Here is a 24,921-nt window from a genome sequence, read left to right on the forward strand (position 1 = left end):
TCTAATGGGGGAAAACGCTCTGGGGTCCTCTGGCCCCCGCCCCCACCCCACCGGAGGGCCTGGGGCACAGAACGAACGCAGGGCGCCCCGCGCACCGAGCCGTTGAGTTTCAAACCCAGCGAGGAATTCCAGCGCTGGATGGGAAGGGGGTGGGAGCCACCGGCACTGCAAATCGGCCCCAGCCCCCCGCGGAGACAGCACCCTTTTAAGGCTTTGGGACCCTTCCCCAGTCCACCCCGCAGCCCAGGGAAGGGACCGTGGCAGGTGTCTGCTGGGGGCGCCGGGACGGGCGCTGGGCACTCGAGACTGTTCCTGTGGGCAGTGGAGCGGCCAGGAGAGGGGGACTGGAGGGGGCGTTGGGGCGAGCAAGGCGGGGCTCGACCGGGCGGGGGCCGTTGGCCCTCGGTGGGCGCAGGGTCCCTGGGAAGGCCCAGTGAGAAACCGATGGCGGGATCCCGGATCCCGGTGCCTAGCAGTGTGCCAGGCCCTCACCAGGTCATCCCCCAGGCTTAGCCAGTGATGATGAGCTGAGCCCCGGGCGCTGCCAGGAGTCAGGGGCCGGTGGCAACGGGAGAGTGCCAGGGACTGTGGGGAGAGCCAGCCCTCCCCTTCCAGCTGTTCCCAGATGTCATTCTGCCTGCCCAGGGACCTGGCTCCTGAGCTCAGGGGGATTCCACGGTTACTAAGCTACTGTATTTTATTGACTTTTAAATATTTTCTTCTAAGGGAGAAGGGGATGGGGGGCAAAAGTCAAGAAAGAGCAAATAAAAACAAATCAAAATAAGTACCCCCTCCCCAAAAGAAAGCTGTCCTCCATCCATCACTTACACACAAATCGAAGGCCTCTGAACACAGTCACCTTGCTGGACCAGCAGCTACACAGAACTGACCTCCTGCTGCCCCATCCTCATCTCCCTTTCTGGTGAATGAGGGGTGGTGGTAGACGGTCCCCCGTCTTCGAGCCCTGGGTGGACAAAGGGGCTTCTGAAAAGAGAGGAAGAGGATGGCCAGCGGGAATGGTCTGGCTTTGTCCTCAGCCCTGGTGGCCAAGCGCCCCTCCGCCCTGGGCCCGTTCCCCAGGTACATCTGGATCCACCAGGACACACCCCAAGACAGCTTAGACAAGACTTGCCATGAAATCTGGAAGAGAGTTCAGGCCCTGCCCGAGGCCTTGCAGCCCAGGACCTCCAAGGAGCAGCTCTCTGCCCCCATGGCTGGCACCCCAAGAGACAATGGCCTCAGCTTCCAAGAAGAGTGAGTGTCCCCTTACGTGACCCAAGGGAGGGGGGAGGAGATGAGGTCTAACCCTCTGGGGGAGTGTTTTGACCTGTTGTTCAGTCTGGTTAAACCCTAAAGGCTGTGTACTTTTCCTCCACCCACCATGGTCCTCTGTCCAATAGAGCGTTGACTGGGATGCTGAAGTTACCTGAGTGAAGGGCCAGACCAGGGCTGTATTTCTGCTGCCTCTGTACCAGCCCACTCAGGGGACATTTCTCGTCTAAAGGCATTGGCAACTCCAAGGTAGATCTGAGGACCTTGAAAAACCGCCCTAGCCAGGGCTGGAGGCTAGAAGTCCGTGTCTTTCCCCAGAGGCAACTAGAAGATCCTTCTCCCCCGCCGCCCTCAAAGGCTAGGCATTGGCACAGATGAGTCTGATGGTTTTAAACCACATCTGGGATTCCCTAATACAGGGAGCAGCTGTCCCATTCAGCCTGCATAGAAGCCGCTGCGAGAGCGCACATCAAAATATTTACTGGGAAGGCACTGACATATTCAGAGGACATAACAGAAAATTAAAGTGCAGGAAGATGGCTGTAAATAGCCCATTTCCTGGATGGGAAATCCTGTGTCTGGGAAACACAGAGCTAAAAGTTTCTCCCCCAGGGCAAAGTTGGGTAGATGTTGTTGGGGACGGATATTAGAAAGGAGACTGAGGAACAGAGAAGAAGAAAGGACCCCGTTAGGAAAAGCGAGTAAATCCAGCGAGTTACTAATGCCACCCTTGAGCGCTTGTTTACTGCTTTGCATCTTCAAAGTGGGCTGCAAACATTAATTAATCCTCCCAGAGTCCCTATGAGGCAGGTATTCGCGTCCCCATTTTACAGATGGATTAAGTGTTAATAATTAAGTGCTAATTAAAGACTAAGTGATAATTAAGTGTTGCCTCTTCCAACACATGCTCCAGCTCAGCTCAGAGATGCTCTGGAGTGGGGCAACCCTGCAGGCAATTATGAGCTGAGTCTGGTTTCAGGGATTTCTATGCAAGAGCTAAGAAAGGCAAAGCGTAACTGCTCCCCAGTTCTGCACTCCATGCTGACCCTTTTTGGGCTTATTTACTTGCTACACATGAAGGCGAAAGGCACTTTGGCTGTTATTGCCTCCCCTGCCCCCTGCTCAGCAGTGCACGGCTGGGATGGGAATGGCCTGTCTACAGCCAAAATCCTGCTGTCCTGCCCTCCGCTGGCACTGAGACCCTCTCCGCTGCCCACTGCCATCTGCTCTGGAACAGGGCCTTGGAGGGGGCCTGTGGGGCTCTGCTCAGCTCTCAATGGCCAAGGAGCTGATTGGCCACTTTGTGGACCAAGGGTCAGTGGCAATTTCCAGTAGATTGCACCCTCTCTGCCAGGTCACACGGAGTTAATGGAAACAGACTCTACTTCCAGTCTGCACTTGGCCGAAAACTGAACTGGCACACCTTTGGCCAGTCGCTTAACTCCATTTGGCCTTAATTTTCTCATCTGCAAATGGAGGATGATATGCCCTGCCTTGTCCATCTCAGAGTTGATAATGAGGATCGAATACAATGGGGACAGGAAACTGAAAGCTACGTTATTCCAGTGAGACTGTCCCTAAATGCAATTCTCAGGGTTCAGGGGTTTTGGTTGCTGTTTTTGTTGCCTTCAATCTGGGGTTTTCACATGATGCTCACAGACCTTAGGGTGCTTCAGGGACAACCTGGAGTCAAGTGTCCTGGTTGCTGGGTCCCGATCCCCACATCAGCCAGAGCTGTTCGGCTTTTATGGGTTTTTACTTACTGAAGTTCTGAGTAAAGGCTGCATTTGAAAAAAGGGTTCTGCTGTGAGAAAAGAGCTAGGAAACCATTGCCTTAGATGAATAAACGATATCATAATCGTGCAGATATCAACCAAGCAGAGCACAGTGAGCTGTTCTTGAAATAAAGGCAGCTGCAATGGTGGAATCAGATAACTCTGGTTGCAGATCGCATTTCAGCCCTGTGCCAGCTGTGGGACTTGTTTAATTAACGTGAGCTTCAGTTTCCTCATCCGCCAAGTGGAGATGATTACTATGCATTTCATCGGGTTGTTGGGACGATTAAATGGGATAGTTAAACATTCCCGGTAATAACTAGGATTTGTAAAAATTCCTTGTAATAATGATGATGATGATTTCCTTAAGCCCTACAATTATTACATGAAGTGGGTACTATCTTAAACTCCCCCTCTTTTTACTGTTTGTTATGCAAATGTTCAAACACATAAAATAGTATAATGAATGTCTGTCAATCAGCTTCATTAATTATTGACTTTGGGCCATTCTGGTTTCAATTCCTCCCTCCCCTATTTTTCAATCAGATCCTTTTTACAGGTGAGGTAACAGGTTTGGTGGGGTTCATTTCTCTGTCCGAGGTCCTACAGTTAGGAAGTGGTGGAGTTTCAGGAAACAAACCCAGGACCATCTTAGCCACTACGTGATAGAGTTAGCTGCCTTCTCCTAGAAATGAAGGCATCTTTTTGGAGACTCAAAATATTCGGCAGTCCCATGGTCTGAGTGATCACACATAGATAACAGATTTCAAATCCGAGGAGCTGTCCAGCATATTTGTGGATGGCTTCAGGCCCACAAGATAACCTCTCAGCTAATCTGCCTACTGTTTAATTTTGTAAACCCAGTTTGGGTTTTGGAGATGCTAACTGCTATCAGGGCAGGTAGATAAGTAAGCTCTAGAACTCTTGTTAGCCAGATTTTTTTTTTTTTTTTTTACTTTGTCCCCATATGTCATAGAAACCCAGACATTTCAAGTTTGAAAGGGATCTTGAAGGCTATCTTCTGCTGCTTGAATCCCTTCCCCGACATCCTTGCCAAGTGGTTATCCACTTGTACGCTTTCTTAGATGCAGAGCTCACCACTTCCTAAGGTAGCTCCTTCCTTGGCTATGAACCCTGACTGTCAAAAAACCATTTTCTTCCTGTGCTGAAATCTGTCTCTATCAAACTAAGACCCATTGATCTGGAGTCTGCCCTTAGGGCTCCAAACCAAATCTATCCCCGCCTTCCTCTCAATAACCCTTTAGATATTAAAAGATGGCAACAACACTCCTCCTAGGATTTCTTGTTTTCACAAGCTGAATATCTCTGTTTTTCTAAGTTTCCCTTCATGTACCAACTTGGTCAGTTTCTTGCCCACACTGCTGGTCCCTGGGGCAGTGCAGCAACTGGAACCAAGTACAGTAATCCAGGTGTGATCCAATCCAAGCAGGTTGGATACTCCCCATCTATACTCTGTATTCCTGTTACTGGCAGTTAACACCACATTCACTTTTCTCCACAAGCCAACTTCAGCCTATGGACACATTTTGAGTCCATTCATTCATTCATTCACTTATTCATTCAACAAGTATTTATTAAGCATCTACTATGTGCCTGGCTCTGTGCTAAGAGCTAGTGGGATAGAGCTGTAAACCAGATGAGATCCTGCCTTCCTAGAGCTTACATTCAAGTAGGGGAGAGAAACAGAAAATAAGTAAATAAAAGAATATGATCACTGTAGAATGGGAAAAGAACTGGTATTCTAGTTGGAAGAAACCAATAATAAACACATAAAAATAAACCAAATAATTTCAGCTGGCAGAGAGTGCTCTGATGGAAATAAAACTGACTAAAGTACTAGGGGGACCTCCTTTAGACGGGGTGGTCAGGGAAGGACTCTCTGAGTAGAGGCGGTCATTTGAGCTGAGACCTGGACGCCAAGAAAGAGCCAGTCAGGTGAAGATCTAAGGAAGGATGTCCAGGCGGAAAGGAGAGAAACCACAGAGCCTCTGAGATGTGAGTGGGCTCGGAGAGGGACAACGCGGCTGGGGTGTGGTGAGTGATGCGACGTGGCACAGGGTGACACCAGAGACAGTCAGGCAAGGTCTCAGAAGGCCTGGAGGACCACAGTAGGCAGTTCACATTTGATTCTCCATGCTAGGGGAGACCTTTGGAGGTTTTTAGGAAGGGAGTGTAACACGATCACATTCACTAGGTTTTAAAGATGTCTCCAGCTGCTGTGTGGAGATGGTTTGTTAGACAGGTGAGAGAGCAAGTTGGGAGACCTCTGGGAAGATGCTACAATAGTCCAGATGAGCACAATGGTGATGATGGCTAGACCAGAGTGATTGCAGTGAAAATGGAAAAAGTGGGGGATTCAGCATGCATTTTTTTTTTAAGTCAGGAGATGTCACATTAAAGTCTCCTTTTTTTAAAAAAAAATATTATTTATTTAATTTATTTTTGGTTGCGTCAGGTCTTAGCTGCAGCACGCGGACTCTCTAGTTGAGGCGCGCGAGCTCAGTAGTTGTGGTGCATGGGCTTAGTTGCCCTGCAGCATATGGAATCCTAGTTCCCTCACCAGTGATCGAACCCACGTCCCGTGCATTGGAAGGCGGATTCTTTGCCACTGGACCACCAGGGAAGTTCCTTGGCGTGTATTTTGAGAGGAGTCAAAAGAGCCTGCAGATGGTTTTGGGCACACAGATAGTGACATCACAGCTGAATTGAGGTTTTTGGCTTGAGCACTGGTTGGACGGTGGTGCATTTGTCGAGGTGGGGAAGAAATGGGGAGAAATGGGCTATGGGAGAGAAATCAGTAGTTCTGTCTAGTGTCAATTAAACTCCAGACTCTTGTTCAGTTATCTTTTACTTAGTCTTAAATTTGGGCTGAGAGAATTGTGGGAAGCCACTTACTGACTCACATTCTAGGATTACCTATTCATTCAATCCCCCTGTTGCTAAAACTTCACAGCCTTAGAATGGGAGTTTTGGATTTGCCGTTGACTCCATTGCCCTGACTGTGAAATGGCATTTGTTCATTCCCTCATTTATGTATTCATTCGACAAGCATTCACAGTTGCCTTCTGGGTGGCAGGCCCTGTGCTGGGTCCCAGGGATGCAGAGATAAGTAGGACAGAAGCCCATCTCTCTGAGAGCTCCCAGTCTAGTGGGTGGGACAGACACAGGTCCAAGTGACAGCAATGATGTTCAACAAATATTTATTGTGCATGCCTGACAAAGTGCGAAAGCAATACAGTGGTGAAAAAGATGGGGACAGTCTCTGAGCTCCTACCTGGACCTTCGGTGTCTTGAGGAGGGCAGATCACGCATATTAGGTTAAAAGTCGGGAAGAAGTGCTAGTGCTGTGGGAGCACAACGAGGGGACGCGTGACCTGGGCTTGGAGCTCAGGGAAGGCTTTTTGGAGGAGGCTGGGGGAGGCGAGCTGGAAGGTCATCCTGAGCCAGACCCAAGTAGGAGGATGAGTCTACAGAAAGAAAGGAAATCTATTTAAGCATTTAAAAAACAGAAATGATTTCCTGACTGGCAGCCTTCTGAGGTATTATCGGTCGCGTGAAGGAAGAAGGCTGTTTTGCACTTGCTCCAGTAAATTTTCACTGTTTGCACCCATCGGCCAGCCCTCCAGGCAGGAGAGCCACTGGGACTTGGAACCCAACGTGCTGCCTTGTTTGAACTGTTCTCCCAACAAACCAGTCCTTTGTTGCTACAGTTATTAAAACAGTAAGAGAGCCACCTTTCCGCTCTCATCCACCCCCATGCGGTTTCCTATCATCCCAGGGAGCTTCCCGTCCTTCCCTGCGCTTACAGGACTCATTCTGGAGGCTTTCTTCTCAAGACTCAGCTCAGGAAAAATGGGACGAATCCTGCTTTTTTGGAAAAGTTGCTTGGACTACATCCCCACTTTTATTTATTAAAAAATTTATTTTTTAAAAAACTTGAAACCTAATGATGGGAGTGATGAAGACAAGACTCACACGTGGAAACTCGGACTGATGCCCTAGAGCAGAAGCCAGTTCTGGAGACCCTTGGAGTCTAATGCTCACTCCAGGCTAGCATTTGCTCCCCTTGGAGGGGTCAAACCCCTCTTTGAGAATCTGAGGGAAGCTACCGTACACCCTTTTGCCTGAAACACATCCTCACATCCCTTGACATTTTAGAATGTCAGAAAACCCCAGGCCCCGGGTTGGAATGCTTTTCTCATGGACACTTAGGTGTCCCCTTCCCTTAAGCTTCCCAGGGCTGGGTCTCAGCAACTACTATGACCCCAATCACATTGACATCAATGCACCCTCCATCCTGGTTGTCAAGTGAATTAGTGCACAAATAGTGCTGCAGATAGAGGTTCAAGGCCCTTGACCCTTCTCTCCTGCAGTCTCCTTACACGTCTGTCAGTTGCCTTCATGACGGTTTTGATTCCCTGCTTCCTTGCAGGTCTCTCTTCTGCCATTTTCAGATCGTCTCCTCTTACTGTGCCTGGTTCCTTTCCCTCTTGGATGTCCTTCGCCCTTTACCAGCTTCATCTCCCTGAAACACATCAACAGCACTGCTCAGCCATCTTCCACGGCTTCCTCATTGTCTTCTCAACCCCCTGACCTGGTCTTGAAAGAGTCTCTGCAGTTGGCCCTACCTACATCTCTTGGTGCACACCTGGCTGCTTTTCTCCAGACTCTCTGTAAACCAAGATGTGCCACAAGCAGGTGCACATTCCCTTACCTTTGCTCAGGTTATTTCACTCCCAGGAATGCCTTTCTTCCACCTCTCTCTGTCTACTGAAATCTTCCCCATCCTTAAAAACCTGGAATTAGTGTATCATTCTGTAAATTTTTCACTGCTCACCCCATTTAACATTTCTCCTTCCTCCCTCTTCCACGTTCCTTTTTTAAAATTTAAATAAACAATGATATCCCCTCCCTTTCCTAAGAGTTTAAAGGTGGCTCAGATAACAATACAATATAGGAGTATCCCAGTATACTTTCTAGCTGTCACCAAGTTGCTCAAACTTTCTGTGCCCCATTCTCCTCACCTGAAAGATGAAAAAGTCCTAGTGACCAGCCTGAAGGACTACTGTGGAGGTTAATGAAAGAATGTGTGCAAAGTTCATACAGCACCTGGCAGAAAATAAGGACTTCAAGTTCATCATCTTCGTCATCACCCTATTATCATTACTATCAAGGACAAAATGGCAAGGGTTCAGTAATCAAGAATGGTATGGGGAGAGGAGACTTATGTACCAGAAAAGCTAAGCTAAGGAAAAGTATTCAGTGGAGGCCAGCGTGTTGCTTTGAGACTCTAGGCAGCTGGGGCAAAAAGTGGGAATATACCAGTTAGTTTCTGTAACTCATATCATCTGAGAAGAGAAAGCAGAAGAGGTCATCAGGAGAGATAAATCCTTCCTTAGCTCTGAGGACCCAATGGTAGGGGTCTTTATAGGTGGGTAATAGAAGGGAAGAGTCAGTTTATAACCAGCTCTTGTGTTGACCGTTGGCCAGAGGGGAGGACACAAAGTCCCAGTGGGATGTGTCAACGCCACTCTGGCATAGGGTTTCTGATGAGGTGGTCATCTGGCGTGTATTGTGCGCTGCTGGTGGCGACAGTCTTTCTTCCCCCACCTGACCACGGCTTCTTAAGGGCAAGGGCTATGTCTTACTCATCATTGTCTCCCCAGCGCCCAGCCGAGTTCCTGGCACTCAGTGGCAATGCAGTGTGTATGAATGAATGAGTAAGTGAATGATAGATGAACCATAAAAATGCCACTGCAAGGAGAGTGAGGCCCAGAGGTTGCCAGGATCCAAACCAGACGTCACAATCATCAGAGGAAGCATTGAGTGACGTAAGGACGGGATATCAGGAAGCCAAGACATTGCAAGGTCTTTTCCTCCTTCTGCCTTAAGCTTAAGAAGGCAACTAACATTGTCTTGAGCACCTAATATGTGCCAGGCTCTGTATTTCAATTTTCTGTTGATGGTCAATATTATTCCCATTTTACAGATGAGGAAGCTGGGGCTCAGAGAAGTTAGGCAACTTGCCCAGAGTCATCCAGCTTGGAGGGGGCAGAACAAGGATAGGGACCTGGTGAAGCTTTAAGACCAGAGCTCTTTCCCTACCCCAGGAGCCATTCAGAATAGCCCTTCCTCCTTTTGCTTAATACTGAGAGCCATGAGCAGTGAAGGGAAGATGAATCATGATTAACATCCCACGTCCCGTGTCCCCCTTTTTAATTTAATTTTATGGTTTTGGGAGCCGTGTCACAGGTTGTAGGAGCCTGCAGAGATGGGCCACCGGTGGTTTGGTTTAATCCCCTTTTTAATATCTTTGTTGCAACGTTCTTTCCAATTCAGCTCCCAAGTCACATTTAAAAAATACCTCTTCCTTAGGGTAAGCCTCCTCTTATTAAACAGATTCAAATGAAAAGTTTTCAAGATAATTTGAACAATAAAAATCACTCTGTAGCTCCTAACCGAAGCTCCTTTATTGCTGTATTTATTCCTCAGTATTTCTTGTCTCATTCCCCAGCTCACTGAATCCTTCATCCCCCAGACCTTCCAGTCCGAGGCTCAACCCCTGCCTGCCTCTGTGTACTCGTTTCTCTCCCCTCCAGACAGATGGAGGGTCAGGGAGGGGGCAGAGTGGGAGGTCTCACTTCCACCTGCCAATCTGTCTTAGAAGACTGTCCCACCTGCCCTGAGGGACAGGCGGGGGTGGGGAGGGGAGCTGAAGTGTCTGAAGGGAAATTCACACCTGCATGTGTGTCCTCAAGTGCATCATTTGTACCAGAACTGCAGGCCTTGGGGCAGAGGGTGGAGGAGGGATCCTGGCTCAGAATGCAGATGCCTGAGCCCCATTTTTGACCAACTGAACTGCCATTTCCCCAGGAGTGCCCAGAGAATCCGCATTTGAAACAAGCACCACAGGGGATTCCTGTGCATATTTGTAGGAAGTTCTCTGACACTTCGGGGGTCAAAGATGATGGAACCTTAGGCTTCAAAGGGACATCGCTTTGAGAAAGAGGTGTTCCAAAACAAGCATGAAGGAAGGAGATCAACCGTTTTTGTGCTCTAAGAGGATGCCAGGGACATTGTAAAAATGGACTCTACTCTGTGTGAAGGCCTTTGCTAAGAAATGAGATGAACTTCTAGCCCAGGCGTGGCATTCGGGCAGCTGAGGGATTTCACCGTGTCTTCTCCCTTAACCCCGGGCGATGTCAGCATCCCCACGGTGCAGGTGACCGCAGTTTCAGCCACTTCCCGGCTTCCCACCCCCAGCCGGCCAGGCCCTGGGCTGCGAAGGGTCAGCGGGCCTCTGGGCACCGCACATCTCTCCGTCAGAGCCGCTAACATTTGCATAGCGCCTGTTACAGTTTACCAAGCGCTTTCACATTCATCATCTCACTTAATCCTCACGCAGCCTGGAAAGCGGAGGAGGGAGGGGGTGGGAATCAGAGTTTTCTGAAGGCCCGCTGCCCACCACACCCCCACCAGAGAAGGGCCAGCAGGTGGAACTCAGTGGCTTTCCAGGTACCTTTGGGACACAGGTGCACAGTCGCCTGGGATGGCAACTGAATCTGCAGTTTCTCTCAACTGCCCCTCCCCCCTCCCCACCCCCCAGACTGAAAACAGTTGGCCCGGTCCCCTCAGGCTGTGAGATAGGGGAAGCCGCCCTCCTTCCCCCTTTCTTTCTTCCCGCTGGGTTTCTACAAAGCTATGGCGGTGGTGTGTGCCTGGGTGTATGTGCGCGGTGGTGAGGTGTGTGGGCATGGCTATGGTGTGTTTGCGTGTGTGGGTGTGTGCACGTCTGTGGTATGTGTATGGGCATGGTTGTAGCATGTGTGTGTGTGTGCATGGCTGTGGTGTGTGCGTGGTGTGTGTGTGCACACAGGTGTGTGTGGTTGTAGCACAGCTGTGTGCCTGGGTGTGTGTATGTGCGTTGGTGTGTGTGTGTACATGGCTGTGCTTTATGTGTGTATGCATATGCGTAAGTGTGTGTGTGTGCACAGCTGTGGTATGGGTGTGTGTGTGCACATATGGATTGGGATATGTGCATGTGCATGTCCGTGACTGCTGTGTGTGCACACATATGTTGGTGTGTACGTGTGTGCAGGGTATGGTGTGTATACCCAGGGCAGTTCCGTGAATCCTAGCTCTGGAGGAGAGGAAAGATGAAGACACCAGGTAGCTTTGACAGAGGTGGCTGTGTCCCTTCCCTCCACCTTGGGCAGGGACCATCCTGGGTGCTGTGACATAAGCTCCAGGGGCATTGCAGATGGGTCCCTGTTCCCCAACCAGACAGGAAGACCCAGAAATGTCCACCAGTCTTGGTCAAGTGAGGATGGGGGCCGATCGGGGGATGATGACTTTAGCTTCTTCATTTAAAAACTGTGATAACTGTATCTCTCTGTGCCCGTTAGCTTTTGATAAACAATAGTCCCTTGGTATCTACAGGGGATTGGTTTCAGAATGTCCATGGATATCAAAATCTGCGGCTGCTCAAGTCCCTTCCATAAAATGGCGTCGTATTGGCATATAACCTACACACATCCTCCCCTATACTTTAAACCATCTCCTGATTACTTATAATACCTCATACAATGTAAATGCTATGTAAAGAGTTGTACTATACAATGTAAATGCTATGTAAGTAGTTGCCAGTGTGCAGCAAATTCAAGTTTTGCTTTCTGGAACTTTCTGGAATTTTTTTCCCAGTATTTTCCATCCACAGTCGGTTGAAGCCACCAGTGTCGAACCTTTGCATACAAAGGGCCGACTGTGTAACAAACCACATCAAAGTTTAGCAGCTCAGCACCACAGTTTCCTACTTAGCTCCCATTTCCGTAGTTGAGCAGTCTGGGCTGGATTCTGCTGGGTGGTTCTTCTGGGAGAGGCTTGGGTGGGCTTGGCGGGACGTGCCTCGTGCCCACCCACACATCTGCAGTGTCTGTCGTCACCCAGGTCTGGCTAGTCAGCTGAGGACCTTGAGGTTTTTCTCCACGGGATGTGTTATCCTCCAGCAGACTTTCCTGGGTTCGTCTATGTGGAGGTTGCTGAGTCCCAAGAGAAACAAGAAGTTAAGCCCTAATGCCCAAGCACTTTCCAAATCTCTGCTTTGTTACTGGACCAAGGTGCATGGGAACTACCATAGGGTCAAAACTGTAATTGGTCCTCACACCACCCCACTGGGGCTGTTGCGGGAATTCAAATGAGAGTTTTGCATGGGGGGCGTTTTGCACAGTGCCTAGCTGGTTAGTTCATTCTCCGTAGATGCTCATCCTTCCGATCTTGTGAACTAGAACCTGAGGTTTAGGCATATTAGACAGCTTGCTTGAGGGCTGGCCTCCATTAAGCAGCGGGAATCCAGTTTCTGCCTCCTTGCAGGCACTGAGCTTTTTAGCCGCTCTGCTCTGCTGCCCCACCCACGCAGACACGTGAAGTCGGCCTCACCCCCAGCCAGGAGGTCAGCCTCCCGATGGAGCCAGAGCCCTTCCCTTGCTTCGGTCTTCAACCACCCATGTTGCCTGGGCACCGGGCCTGGGTACCGTGTTTGTCATCAATCTGAAATGCCATAGTGGGAAGAAAATAGTTGTTTTGGTGTCCTCTTCCAGCACTAACAATTTTCTGCTTGCATTTTTCTGTTGTTTGGCTCAGATGAATAGCAGTTTTCATCTTTGCTCTGTGTTATCATGAACACAGAACTGCTGTCGGGGAGCTAACAGCATGCTTGCTTAGTCATTATTCTGGGAAGGGGTGCCAGCTAGTCAATAGCCTTTATTTTTATACGACTCTATACACTGCAAATGCAGAAATGATGCGTGGGGCCCGTGTACAGAGTCGTCATCAGACACCTATCATCTCCGGAGGTGGGCAAAGCAGAGGTAGTGGCAGCAGCTGGAGCCCCAGCACCAAATCTGACTAGCTTCCTTTGTCAGCGCCCGGGAGTCGGGTTAACGGCCCCGAATGATTCACTGTGATAGAGTCTGTGGCAGATTTTATGCTTTTTACCAACTCAAAGCAGAAAGCAAATAGCACGGGAGAGGTGCCAGCGTCGGCAAAACTTCTTAAGAAGAGAGGAAGGAAGATAGATACCAGGAAACGCGGGCGGGCAGGCTCGACGTGGAGCCCAGCAAAGTTGTTGGAGAGGGAAAAATCCGTGAGCCCCAGAGTGGTCGCTAAGAGTTGGGCGGGGTCTGTGTGGGTTCTGCTGTGGGACTGACTTACAGGGGTTGAGAGTTCTTAGGACCTTGCCAAGCAGGCTGGTCAGTGTCATCCGGTCAGCTCACAGGGGTGCCAGGCCCAAGGTGGGACATGAGATGGAAGGCCAGAAATAGAATCAAATCCAGGCAGCTTGCAACCATTGAAGGAGTTGGGCAGTCTTTGGCCACACAACTCTTGATTTCAAGAGTTTCAAGAAATGGACAAGGGTAAAGACAAGTTCGTGGGCCAGTTTATTCATTTATTCCACAAATCCTTACTGAGCTGGAGGTATGTGCCCAACACTGCTCGAGGTCCTGAGGCCTCCATGGTGAACAAGATACAGTCCCTGCCCTCAGGGAGGATGAGTTGTTGTAGGGAGTAAAGACATAAAAAAGTACTATATGATGGTGATAAACACTAGGAAGAAAATAAACAGATTGATGGAGCATAGAGTGCCTAGTAAGAGTCAGTCAAGGGATGATCTAGCATCCAAAGGAGGTGCAAAGGCCCTGGGGTTGGAAAGAACTTGACATGCCAAGGCGTATTTATAAGACCAGAGTGGCCAGAAGAAGAGGAGTCAAAGCAGGAGGGGGTAACAGGGCCACTTTGTGGGGTGCCCCGGGGGGTCAGAAAGGAGTTTGGATTTTTAGTCGATGTGTAGTGAGAATTCACATAAGGGTTTAAGTGGGGGAATGGTTTGATCTAAGTTCTAAGAATGTCTTAGCTCTGCAGGCACGCAGTTTTCTAGAACAGAAAAGAGCAAACGAATCTTGTTTTCTTGGGGCTGGAGAGGGCAGTTAGGGGAGACCCTTGCCCAGAGACTTGTAATTGTGTGCATTACACACAATTATACACACACAGTGTAATTGTGTGCTGAATCTTGACTGCAGCAAGGTATTTGATAAAGGCTGTCTTGGAGAAGTGGAGATGGGATGATAGTGACTGGATTGATTTATTCCCCCAAAGTGTTGATCCAGGATTACTGGCAGACTGGGGGCGGGGGAGGTTTCCAGCAATGTCCCTAAGGCTCAGCCCTGGCCTCCCTCCCCTTCAACATTTCTATCCATAAATTGGTGGGGGACCCAGAAGGTGTGCTCATGAGACATGCAGCTGACACAGAGCTGTCAGGGACAGCTGATGCCACGGATGACAGGCTCAGGATTCACCGTGATGATCCTCCACAAGCTGGAGTGAGGGGATGATCCTAGCCATATCCCTGATTGCATTCAGATTGGGGAACAAAGCCCAGCCGCGGAGCAGGGGCCGGTGGACCTCACTGGAGAACCATCCCTGGAAAAGAAGCCGGGTTGGGGTAGGAGGAGGTCAGGAAATCAGCCGGACCCGGCAGCATCCTCACACCAGTCTCTTCACTTTCTCAGCGACAAGGTCCTTCGCCTCTTTCAGGCTCACTTTTCCCATCTGTAAAGGGAGAATGATATCGTCTATTGCCCAGGGACGTGGAGAGGATTAAATGCAAGCATATATGTGGATGCCTAGCTTCCAGTCTGGCCTGTAGTGGATTCATGGCAGATGCAAAGGAAATAGGAGTTTGTAGAGGCTGTCTCGGGGAGGGCCAGGTGCTCCGGGCCAGCCTTTCAGGGACACATGGGGGACCCACAGCCAGGGTGGGCCCCTCTGTTCTTAGCACTGCCCTGCCCTTTCTGGGAATGCCAGCTTCCTAAGAGGCCCATTGACCCCCATGATGTGTCCAGAGGAGAATGACCGGGGAATATGAACAGGGGTTCACACTCAGCCCCTGCTGGGTCCTCTCTGCCAACCTGGCTCCCGGGTGGGGGAGGGGTAGGAGTATCCTCTCAGGTGCAGAGAAGGGACTGTCTGTGGGATGGCTTTTGGTACAGGGACCTCGGGCCCTGTGGGTCTTTTAGAAGCTGCTTTGACTTCTCCTTGGCGCTGATACTTTAAAGGATTCAGTGGTGAGACCTTTTGTGTGTACATCTATTATAGAACATTTTTATTTTAGGAAAAAAAACAACAACGAGAAACCAAACACAGGCAAAAATAGAACAACTGGTATGTGATGAACCCATGTACCCCTCACCCAGCCTTAGCCATGATCAACATAGGGCCAATCTTATTTTATCTATTCCCCCCGCCCCCATCTTTTCCCTCCCCTTGCTAGGTTAAGTTTAAAGCCAATCCCAGACATAATGTTACCTGTAAATACTTTAGTATGTATCTATAAGAGATAAGGACCCTTTTTGTTGTTGTTTAAATATAACCACAATACCATTATCCCAATTTAAAAAAATTAACATAGTTGAGGAATTCCCTGGCCGTCCAGCGGTTAGGACTGTGCGCTTTCACTGCTGAGCACCCGGGTTCGATCCCTGGTCAGGGAACTAAGATCCCGCAAGCCTGGCGTAGCATGGCCAAAAACAAAAAACAAAAAAATAACATAATTGTGGTGAGTCTTTCCAATTCAGAAGATCTGTTGGTACATAACTTGCTTTGCAAGTCTGGGGGCAGGCACGGGAGAGACAAAAACTGGTTCCTCAAGTATCTGGTTTCTGTGACTCGAGACTCCCCTGTTCCCTTTGAGGGTGATGATTGGCAGTCTCTTTATTCCAGGTGTTCCCAGGGACACGGCAGGAGAGGGGGGCCAATTTATAGACCGAGTCTAGAGTGAGAAGGAGGAAAGGATGGGAATAGGAGAGAGGCCAGGGAAAGAAAGGGAGAACAGAGTGGACCGCCTTGCCTCATACACGGCTTTGATGGCCTCCGGGATCTTCCAGGGCCAGGCTGCTCCCACTCTGCCGCTCACAGCCACCGTGTACCCAGGGCTTCCCTGGTGCGTGTCCATGCTGAGCCTGCACAGGGGTTACTGCACCAAGCTCTCATCCCACCCAGCGTCTGGGCACTTGTAGTGTCATACCCATGTCACAGGTGTCATGCCCTCATCACAGGGGAGCCCCTGAGTTTCCAGGATTTGACGTGAAATACGCAGAGGTGCCCGATTCTGACCTCGGTCTGTTTGGCTGGAGTCTGCTTTTCCCGGCACCTCTCTCAGCTGCCAGGCCTGGGGAGACCACATGGGGGGCTGGTGGTCAGGAGGCATTGCTTGCCTCGGTTGTTAGAATAGTGACAAACTCCCAAGTTTTAAACTCTTCCCTGTGCTTCCCAAGTGCCCTGGCTACCCAAAACCTTTTCCAGGACCCTCTGGGCTTCATCAGGACCCAGCAACTAAGGGGTTAATACCCAGCACAGTAGGCAGTGGCTGGTCGTCAGATGTGGAGACTGTCCCCGGTTCTATGTGTGATAACTGAGTCATTTTGTGCCTGCACTGCACGTGTGTGTGTGTGTGTGTGTGTGTGTCCACGTGCGTGTGCCCATACACAGAGCATTACCAGGAAGGACCGTGCCTGCTGGGCGCATTCCCCAGTCATGATTTTCGGGGCTGACTCCACCCACAGAATGGGCTGTCAGCGCAGGAATGTGCACAGGGCCTCCCCAAAGCTCCACTCACAGGGGGCTTTAGTTTTTCCCTCTGCCTCTTTTTTGCCACTTTCACCACCTTCTACCAGCGGTAGAGCATTGAGCAGTTTCCAGAATGCTCTGTGTAGGCCACCTCATCCACCCTTCATGGGAACCCATCCAGGAGGGATAGCAGATGGTTCTAAGCTGGGTGACCATGGTCCTCCTGGGAGTGCCAGGGAGGAAGTTTCCCCCTTGCCAAGGAGGCTGGCCACAGGCCAGGCCAGCAGGATTGCTACCCTGTCCCACACCTGGAGAGAGCCAGCAACCAGGAGGCTAGAGTCCACGGGACCATCAGGCCCCATCAGGCTGGTGCTGGCCGTCAAGGGTCCAGGCTGGAGCTCCCGGGGTCTGAGGTGCAGGTAGAGGCCTGTGTTTAGATACAGGGAGATGCTTGTGAACCTGTTCAGGGATCAAGAAATTGTCAGTGCTCCCAGGAAGCGGGCCCCAGTCTGTGGTCTGGTCAGAGGGCCATGCCAGCCAAGGTGGACGTGGGCGTCCACGGAGCCACTGTGCAGATTTCAGGACCAGGGGCCCAGCCAGGCCGACAGAAGTGTCAACATACTAGCTGACACTTGTATTGCCCTTACCGTGCCAGACATGGTCTGAAGTGTCTCTATGATATTCCTGTTCACCAAGAGAGGAGACCAAGGTGCTGAGCAAGGGGCCCAGGATCACACAGCTGGGAAGTGACAGAGCCGGGCTGTGAGCCCTGAGGTCCCCTGCTCTCACTCAACCATCCTGCAGTGCATCTGGGGGCTTCCCAAGACTCAGCCCCAGCACTCTGGATGCCACGCTCAGAGCTGTTGGCTCCGTCCTGTCCCCTTTGCTGCTGGTCTTTTATTGCTTCCGGTCCTGAGCATGACTGAACAGGGAGAGATGGACAGAAATTAAGGTTCAGCTCACTCAGCAAGATGTAGTATTGGGAGAGGACCCGGGCATCCCGATTCCCAGAACCAAGCTCTCGGTACTGTGCCCGCTGGTGTGGTGTAGAAACCCCTTGGAGTCCACTCATGGTCCATTTTCTCTCTTAAAAAAGCAATAGGCTCTCACACCCGGAGACGTGTTTCCTCCACCCCCTTTCCTTGGGGCCTGTGCCCTGCTGCACAGCCACCCTCAGGGAGCTGGCACTAAAGCCATCTGTCGTTCTGACCTGTTTGCAGACCTCCGGAACTCACCAGCGGCAGAGATGAGATCTCCTTGCTGGTGGAACAGGAGTTCTTGAGCCTCACCAAAGAGCACCTCATGCCGGTCACAGAGAGCTCCGGGGAGCTGAAGGCACCCGGCAGCTCCCTCGAGGGGCCCAGGCAGCCGGCTCCCTGCCTTCTTGTGCCTTCACTGGTGGCGGGCAGCAGTGAACGCCCAGCAGCCTCCATCACTGCCGGTTACAAGCTCCTGGAGCCAAAGGTGGCAGTGCCCGTTATCGGCAGCCGGCAGGACTGCAGTTCTACCATGTCTACGGTCACGGGCACCCTGCGTACTGCCAAGGTCAAGAGTGCCAAGGGGACAGAGGACAGGGGCAATAGCCTGGGGGCCTCCAACTCGGAGATCAGCAAGCTCCTGGCTCAGTTCCCACTGAAGTCCGCGGAAACGTCCAAGGCCCCCGACAACAAGACGGTGTTGGAGGAGAGCACGGCCATCAAGGACTTCCTGCAGAGCAGCATGTTCAGTGGCCCTGGACCCGGGGAGCCCGCGGAGCTGGGCCCATTCCTGCTGCCCACTCCCCCGCCTCCTCCAGCGCCTCCCGACAAGCTCGATAAGCCCCCCAGACTCCCTGCTCAGAGGAAGCAGCTGCCAGTGTTTGCCAAGATCTGCTCCAAGCCCGAGGCTGACCCTGCCATGGAGGGGCACAAACTGATGGGTGAGTGGGGCTGGGGTCAGGGCTAGGGAATGGGCCCGCAGGGGAAGAAACAACTTACCGGGCTGCGTCAGGCACATGCAACGTCTTTGCGCAAAGTAGGATGACGTGGCCTCGCTGGCGAGCACAGTGCCCCGGTACAGGCTGTTTTCAGTCCCCACAGGCCTCCTCTGTGGATGCCCGTATACAGGGCACAGCTCTTGTAAGCAGATACAGTGGCTCTGAATCCAATGTGGCTTGGGAAGAGGGAGAAGCCCATTTGGTAACTGACTGGGTTTTTAAATCCACAGGCACCCAGAGTACACGGAAGGAAACATTTACCCTCGCTGGGTCCAGGGTGAAAGTGCAGTGTGCGGACTTTAAGCTGGATAGGAGGGAAATTTGATTGGCTTCTCATGGAGGCTCCTGTTCCTCCAACCATGAGGCTTGGTCCCCTCTCTGTGGGGCAGGAGGGTGAATGTGTAAACTCTGCAGGTGCAGTGCAGACTGCTGGCCCTGGGATTTGTTCCCAGGTACTGCAGGGCTTTAGAAAAGTGCATTCCCACTCCTGAATTGAGGAGTTCACAGCCTCCGCAGGAAATCCAGCCGCCTCCCAAGTTTCCCCCACCCCACTCCCAGGATTCTGCCTTTTGTGCCTGTGCCGATCCAGCCACTCAGACTGGATGGTTCCAGGAAGGCAGACTGATGGCAGGGGCATTTGCCTGCTGTCAGCAGTCACTAGGAGAAAACCAAAAGAAAAATTCCCCCCAGGCTGTGAGCGTGGACGGGTAATGGAGAGATGCCTGTGTTGGGAGGGCCCAGATCCATCTTCCTAAGAAAACGGGAACACAGTCACCCTAAAGAGCATTCTGTGCTCTGGAGCATTGGAGGAAGGCCAAGGACTCTGAGCTGTGGACAGCACGCTGGACTCTGGGTCTTGGGCAGGCCTCTAGAAGCCCGAGGACTCTGGGGACGATGGGCTGTACATGCGAGAGGATAGAGGCCTACCTGGGGGAGGGGACGTTCCTTCCACCTCCTTCTGCAGGAGAGAGGCGTGGATGTCTCTCTGTTGGATGAGGCTGCTGGGCTGGAGGCCATCCTGTCCCCTCCACCCTCCCACCATTTGTGTGTGTATGTGTGTACAAGTGTGTGGGCAAAGGTGTGCCAAGGGGAGCTTTGCAGGTGTGAGCGTATCTGTTAGAGAAAATGCAGGGTGGGTGCATCTGATGGTGACCGTGTGTATGTGTTTGTGTGTGCCCATTCTCTGTGTGTAGTTGTGTGCACGTGTGAGTGAGCCAAAGGAACGACAGGCAGGAATGTGTGTGGGTCTGTGTGCACAGACACTGGAAGAGGGAGCTTTGGAGATGAGAGAGGAGCATGTTTCAGGCAGCTGGGTATGTATGTGTGTGGTGGCGGGTGTGGGGCCTCTGGGGAGGGGACTGGGGGCTACACTCACAACCAGACAAACTCTTGGAAGAGACTCTAGGGACATGTTTTGATAAAAATGGCATTTTCTCCTAAATTGGCTCAGGCTAGAGCAGCTCTTTCCTTTGCTGGGACGGCACTAGGAGGTCAGGCCTTGTCCTGTCCAGACTCAGCCCCAAGGCCAGTGGGCTAATGGGGCCAAGAGTGGGTGGGATGACATCCACTCCCAACAGGTAGTACTGGGCACAGGTCCTCTGGTCCTGCCGCTATCAGAAAGATCCGAGGTGCCTGCTGTGTGTCCAGTGCCATTTCCCAGCCAAGCTCCACGGAGACCAGGACCTCCTGGCTGGGGAAGGTGTGACGATGTTGAGGACAAGGCCCTCTTCCCTGCTTCAACCAAGCAATGCCTTAACAAATTTATATATGTATATAGATTATATATGTGCAGTTACACACACACACACACACACACACACACACACACACACATATGTATTTTCCCCCCATCATACTTAATTTTGTTGGAAGAAAGAGTTCCATTGCTCACAAGGAAATATGGGTGAAAACCACTGCTGTAGAGGATCCCATGATGGTCCAGACAGTGTCCTAGCACTAGGGGGACACGCGGTCTGTTTGGAGAAAGATCTGAGCCTGGCACTGACCACATCCATGGCCTCACTGTGTCTCTCCGATGCTTCTGTTCCTTTGCCCACAGTCACCCACAGCCCCTGGTGTAAGGCCTTGCTGAAGACCCTCTTCCTTCTGGAAGCCCTCTGGTCCTCTCAGACAGAAGCTGTCTTAGCCACCTTCTTCTCCCACGGTGTCCCTCTGTCACCTCATGGTTCCCATCTGCCTTGTCCCAGAGCTATTTCTGGGTCTGTCTTTCTCTTCATCCTTGTTTTGAGCTCCTGCAGGGCCAAGTCTGGCTCTGACTCACCGCAGTGTCCCCAGGACTCAGGTCAGAGGCTGGCGCTGACGAGAGTGCTAAATTGCTATGACGATTTAGCAAGAGGAGAGTCCGTGAGGAGGGACCAGACGTGTGTTCTGTAGGAGTACGTGTCCCCCCACTAAGCCAGGTGCTCCCTGAAGGCAGGAACTGTGTCCAAGTCAGCTTTGTATCTGGGACCTTTGTATTCCAACCTATGGAGGGTTGGAAGGAAGGGAGGGAAAAAAGAGGGAGAAAGGAAAGAAAAACAGTAGAAATGAAGGAAAGGAAGGAAGAAGGGAGGGAGTCAGGGAAGGAGGGAGGAAGGAAGGAAAGAAAGAAAAGATAAGAAAAGAGAGGTAACTGGAAGGAAGGAGGTTTGAAAGGAAGGAAGGAAGAAAGGAATTATGGAAGGAAGGAAGAGTGGGTAGAGGGAAGGGAGGATGAGTGGGTAGATGGAAGGCAAGAAGATAAGAATGGATGAATGCATGCATGTGTGCATGGGATGGGGAGACCATAATGGGCATTGGTCAGTGAAGCCTTCGGGGATTGAACTTGGGTTGAACTTGGCTGGGAGATAGAGCCCAGAGTGGTTGGGGCCTCAGATGTGCTCTGGAGGACGCATCACTTAGTCCACAAGACAGTGCTCCCCGCATCCAGCACTTGGCCTTCCAGAGTCATTGACTCAGTTTCCCTTCTGCTGTAGAACGGAACCCTGGCGCCAAGGAGCTGACCAAGGGTCAAGAGAGCCTCTTTCTCAGTCAGTGGTCCCAGAGACGGAAGGACACCTGTGGTAAGGAGGGTGGCAGTGACCCCATGGGCTCTACGTCCATGGCCCTGCCAGCCAAGAAGCCTGCCTGGCCGGCCAAGAAGAACCTGCTCTGTGAGTTCCTTGGGGCCACCAAGAACCCAAGCAGGCATCTGAAGCTTCGCAGCAAGGTGGAGGTGGACGGGCTGGAGCTGAAACGTAAGCTGACCCTGCCCAGAGGAAATCTGTAGAGGAAGGGATTTCAGAAACCCTCAGATGTCCCTGGAGTGGCTCTGTCATCAAAGGGCTGTCCCATCCATGGGCAAGTTACTGTCTTTCCCTAGTCCCATAAAACGGGGGATATGACTTCCTGTGTCCCCTACAGGGAATACTATTGCTAGAGAAACGCAGTTGACTTTCAGGGGTCACATGGGCATCATCGGTGGTCAGTTGGAATATAGCCTTGACTCAGCCTGTCTTATATCCCCTCAAGTGGCCCAAACCAAAGAACAATCCGTTCTTTGAGATTATTTCTACATTGAGATTATTCATGTGCCGGCTTTCTCTCCCTTGTGCTTCTACAACTGTTTTAGTGTAACTGCCTTTCCCTCCGAAAATGTGCCAATAAGGGGAAACTGACACCCCAGCTCAGACTGTATAAGCCCACAGAGCATATTGTACAAGGAAGAAATCCAGGATCCATGTCCTAAAACAACTCAATCACACCTCATTCATTCAGACTAATTTTGGGTCCCATCGTACTGAATTATGTGATATTTTAAAGTATTTTTTAAAAAATGATTCCAACATACATACAACAACCTGCACCAGGTCTTCACTGTTGCCAAGTACACGTCCTCAAGGGGTTGCTTTAATAATTTGATAAGAAAGACTTCCAATGGCATAGCAATTGTTTACACCAAACTGGATTTTTCTAAAGCACTTGAAAGAATGTAGTTTTGTAAGTCGGTGAGATACAGCCCCAGCAATCTGGTTTGTTGGGTCCTCTTGCTAAACTGCCTCCTTACTAGTCAATGACGGAGAGATGCTCCCTGCCAGGCCATGCTGGGATTTTCACCCCTTCCGAATTGGCAAGGTGTGAACTAACGATGTTTTCCTAGAATTGGAAATTCATCCAAAAGTTGAAGAACCCTCTGGGAGCTTTGAAAAGACCTAACCCCTGAGAACATTAACCCCTCAGGCAGTCATGGGGCGGAGGGCGTCCTGGCCTCTCCCTTCCTCAATCACAGAAACGCTCTGCCTCTCCTGTGACTTACAGTTAACCCGCCTGTGACGGGGGCCGACAAGAACAACCTCGAGTACACAGGGAGTGTGTTCACCCCATGCTTTGCCACCACCTTGACCTCAGCGACCCTGAACCAGCCGCTCTGGCTCAACCTGAACTATCCACTTCTGCCCGTGTTCACGAATCCCTCTGCCTTCCCCCAGTACCAGGTGAGTGAGCGGATCCTGGGCCTGGCTCCCCGGTGGCCGTCCACGGAGGAGCCTTGGTTCAGGAAGCCTAGTTCACAAAGAGCCGTAGACTCATTAGTTAATTTTTTCATCGGGGCCACATCAGACCGACCACCCGGTACACGTGTGCGCACATGCACGTGCATGTGCGTGTATATTTCTCATTTTCCTTTGTCTGAATTTCAGTTCACTCTGTGCCGTGTCTTCCAGAGCTTGGCTAAGTTTGGGCCTGTGAAGTACTTGGGCTCCTAGGAGAGGATGATAGCATAGTCCTTGTTTCCCACCACCTCCTTTACAGTTGGATGACATGCGTCCTAGGTTACTTGGGACAGTCCCAGTTTAGGTCTTTTGTCCCAGCATAATTATTAATTGCACCCCCTTTCACTCTCAAGTGTTCTGGTGCAGATGACAAATTATGTGACCATTTTATTTCAACTACAACCCGGCAATCTTAGCTTCTACCGGCTAAGATGGCTTGACACACATTCCTGGTCTTGGGCTCATAGCTAAGAGGGGCCAGACACAATGGGATGGAGAAACACTTGCAGGGTGGGAAATTTTACTCACAGACTTATTTATTCAGGGGAAGTGTAGTTTCTTTAGTTTGTCTGTTTAACTTAATCTCTCTCAAGAGCTGCCACCCACTGGGTAGATAGAAGAAAAAATCAAATAAATGTTCACTCTGGTTTAAACGATAGTCTAAACCAAGAGCTTAAATAGTCCCTTTGGGTCGGCTCGTTTCCTCCAGGAAAGGCACTCAGTGTCTAAGATTTCTCAGTGTTCTGTCTCCTCCGTGGCTCCTTTCCAGAATGGTGTGCAGGTGTATGAAAGGGCCAGGTTCCTGGGAACCTGCTACCCCAGCCTGGCCTGGCCAAGCCCGGAGAGGGCAGAGAGAAGGCAATCCACCTGAAAATCGACTCATCCTGTCTCTGTGCCCCTCCCCCTCCCCCCGATCCTCCGGTCCCACGTGTCACCTCCTCCTTTGCGACAGAGTGGCAAGCCTCACAGCTTAGACATCCTGCGCAGAAGGTGGACCTTCTCTGTCCCACGTAAAGCCCCTCTAAGCCGGCGCACCAGGCTCAGCCCCTGATTCTTAAACAGGAACTAAAGTAAAGGAGTTTAGCGTGGTCTCTCTTTTCTTCTGCAAAGTTTTGTTTTCAAGCCTTTTCTCGTTTGCTAAACAGAGCAAGTGGCCACACTCTCCTCACACCCCACCACTGAGGTGAGACGGCATAAGGAAGCACGATCCATGGGAAAATCCAAGTGCGTCCCTCCCGTGTCTATGATACGTTGTCCTGGCAGAGGTCTCGAGAGAAGTGCCCTGTCCACGTCCTCATTGATTCACCGACTCTTTCACTGATGTTCCTCCACCCTTGCTCACTCACTGTGCAGTCGTTTATCACCTAGTCCCTGATGCACTCATTTGTATTTATTTATTTCCTCATTCGTTTAAGTAATTAAAAAAAAAAAAACAAAAAACCTTGCTTCACACTGAGTATAGGCCTTGACTCAGGTGAGGTGATTCCAAGATGACTAGGAAGCTCGGCGCCCAGTACAAGTCAGGGACAAATCCAAAGCCAGCGTGGTGTGCCCCCCACCCCTGAGAGAGAAACAACTACATAATTGTATTTGGTGTAAACCGATTCACTCTCAAATGCACCCACAGGGCTCACCATGGAAAGCTAATTTGCAATGGTCTGTTTTGTACCGAGGGGCTAGTTTCTCTCTGCTACGTGAACTTCTTCTGACTTGACTTTTGGAGTGGGTG

At 50.9% G+C, this 24,921-nt stretch overlaps 1 protein-coding gene across 1 annotated transcript in view; it reads left to right on the forward strand.

The window, feature by feature from the left end:
- Positions 1-967: 967 nt before the first annotated feature.
- C1H1orf94 (chromosome 1 C1orf94 homolog) overlaps positions 968-24,921 on the forward strand; it is a 35,901-nt gene continuing 11,947 nt past the window's right edge. Inside the window, exons 1-4 of the mRNA XM_060003546.1 lie at positions 968-1,254; positions 17,909-18,606; positions 21,639-21,899; positions 22,960-23,135. Of these exons, the coding sequence (XP_059859529.1) occupies positions 1,004-1,254; positions 17,909-18,606; positions 21,639-21,899; positions 22,960-23,135 (1,386 nt within the window). The 5' untranslated portion in view covers positions 968-1,003. The remainder of the gene's footprint in view (positions 1,255-17,908; positions 18,607-21,638; positions 21,900-22,959; positions 23,136-24,921) is intronic.

The sequence above is a fragment of the Delphinus delphis genome, chromosome 1 (assembly GCF_949987515.2).
Source record: "Delphinus delphis chromosome 1, mDelDel1.2, whole genome shotgun sequence".
NCBI classification, from domain to species: domain Eukaryota; kingdom Metazoa; phylum Chordata; class Mammalia; order Artiodactyla; family Delphinidae; genus Delphinus; species Delphinus delphis.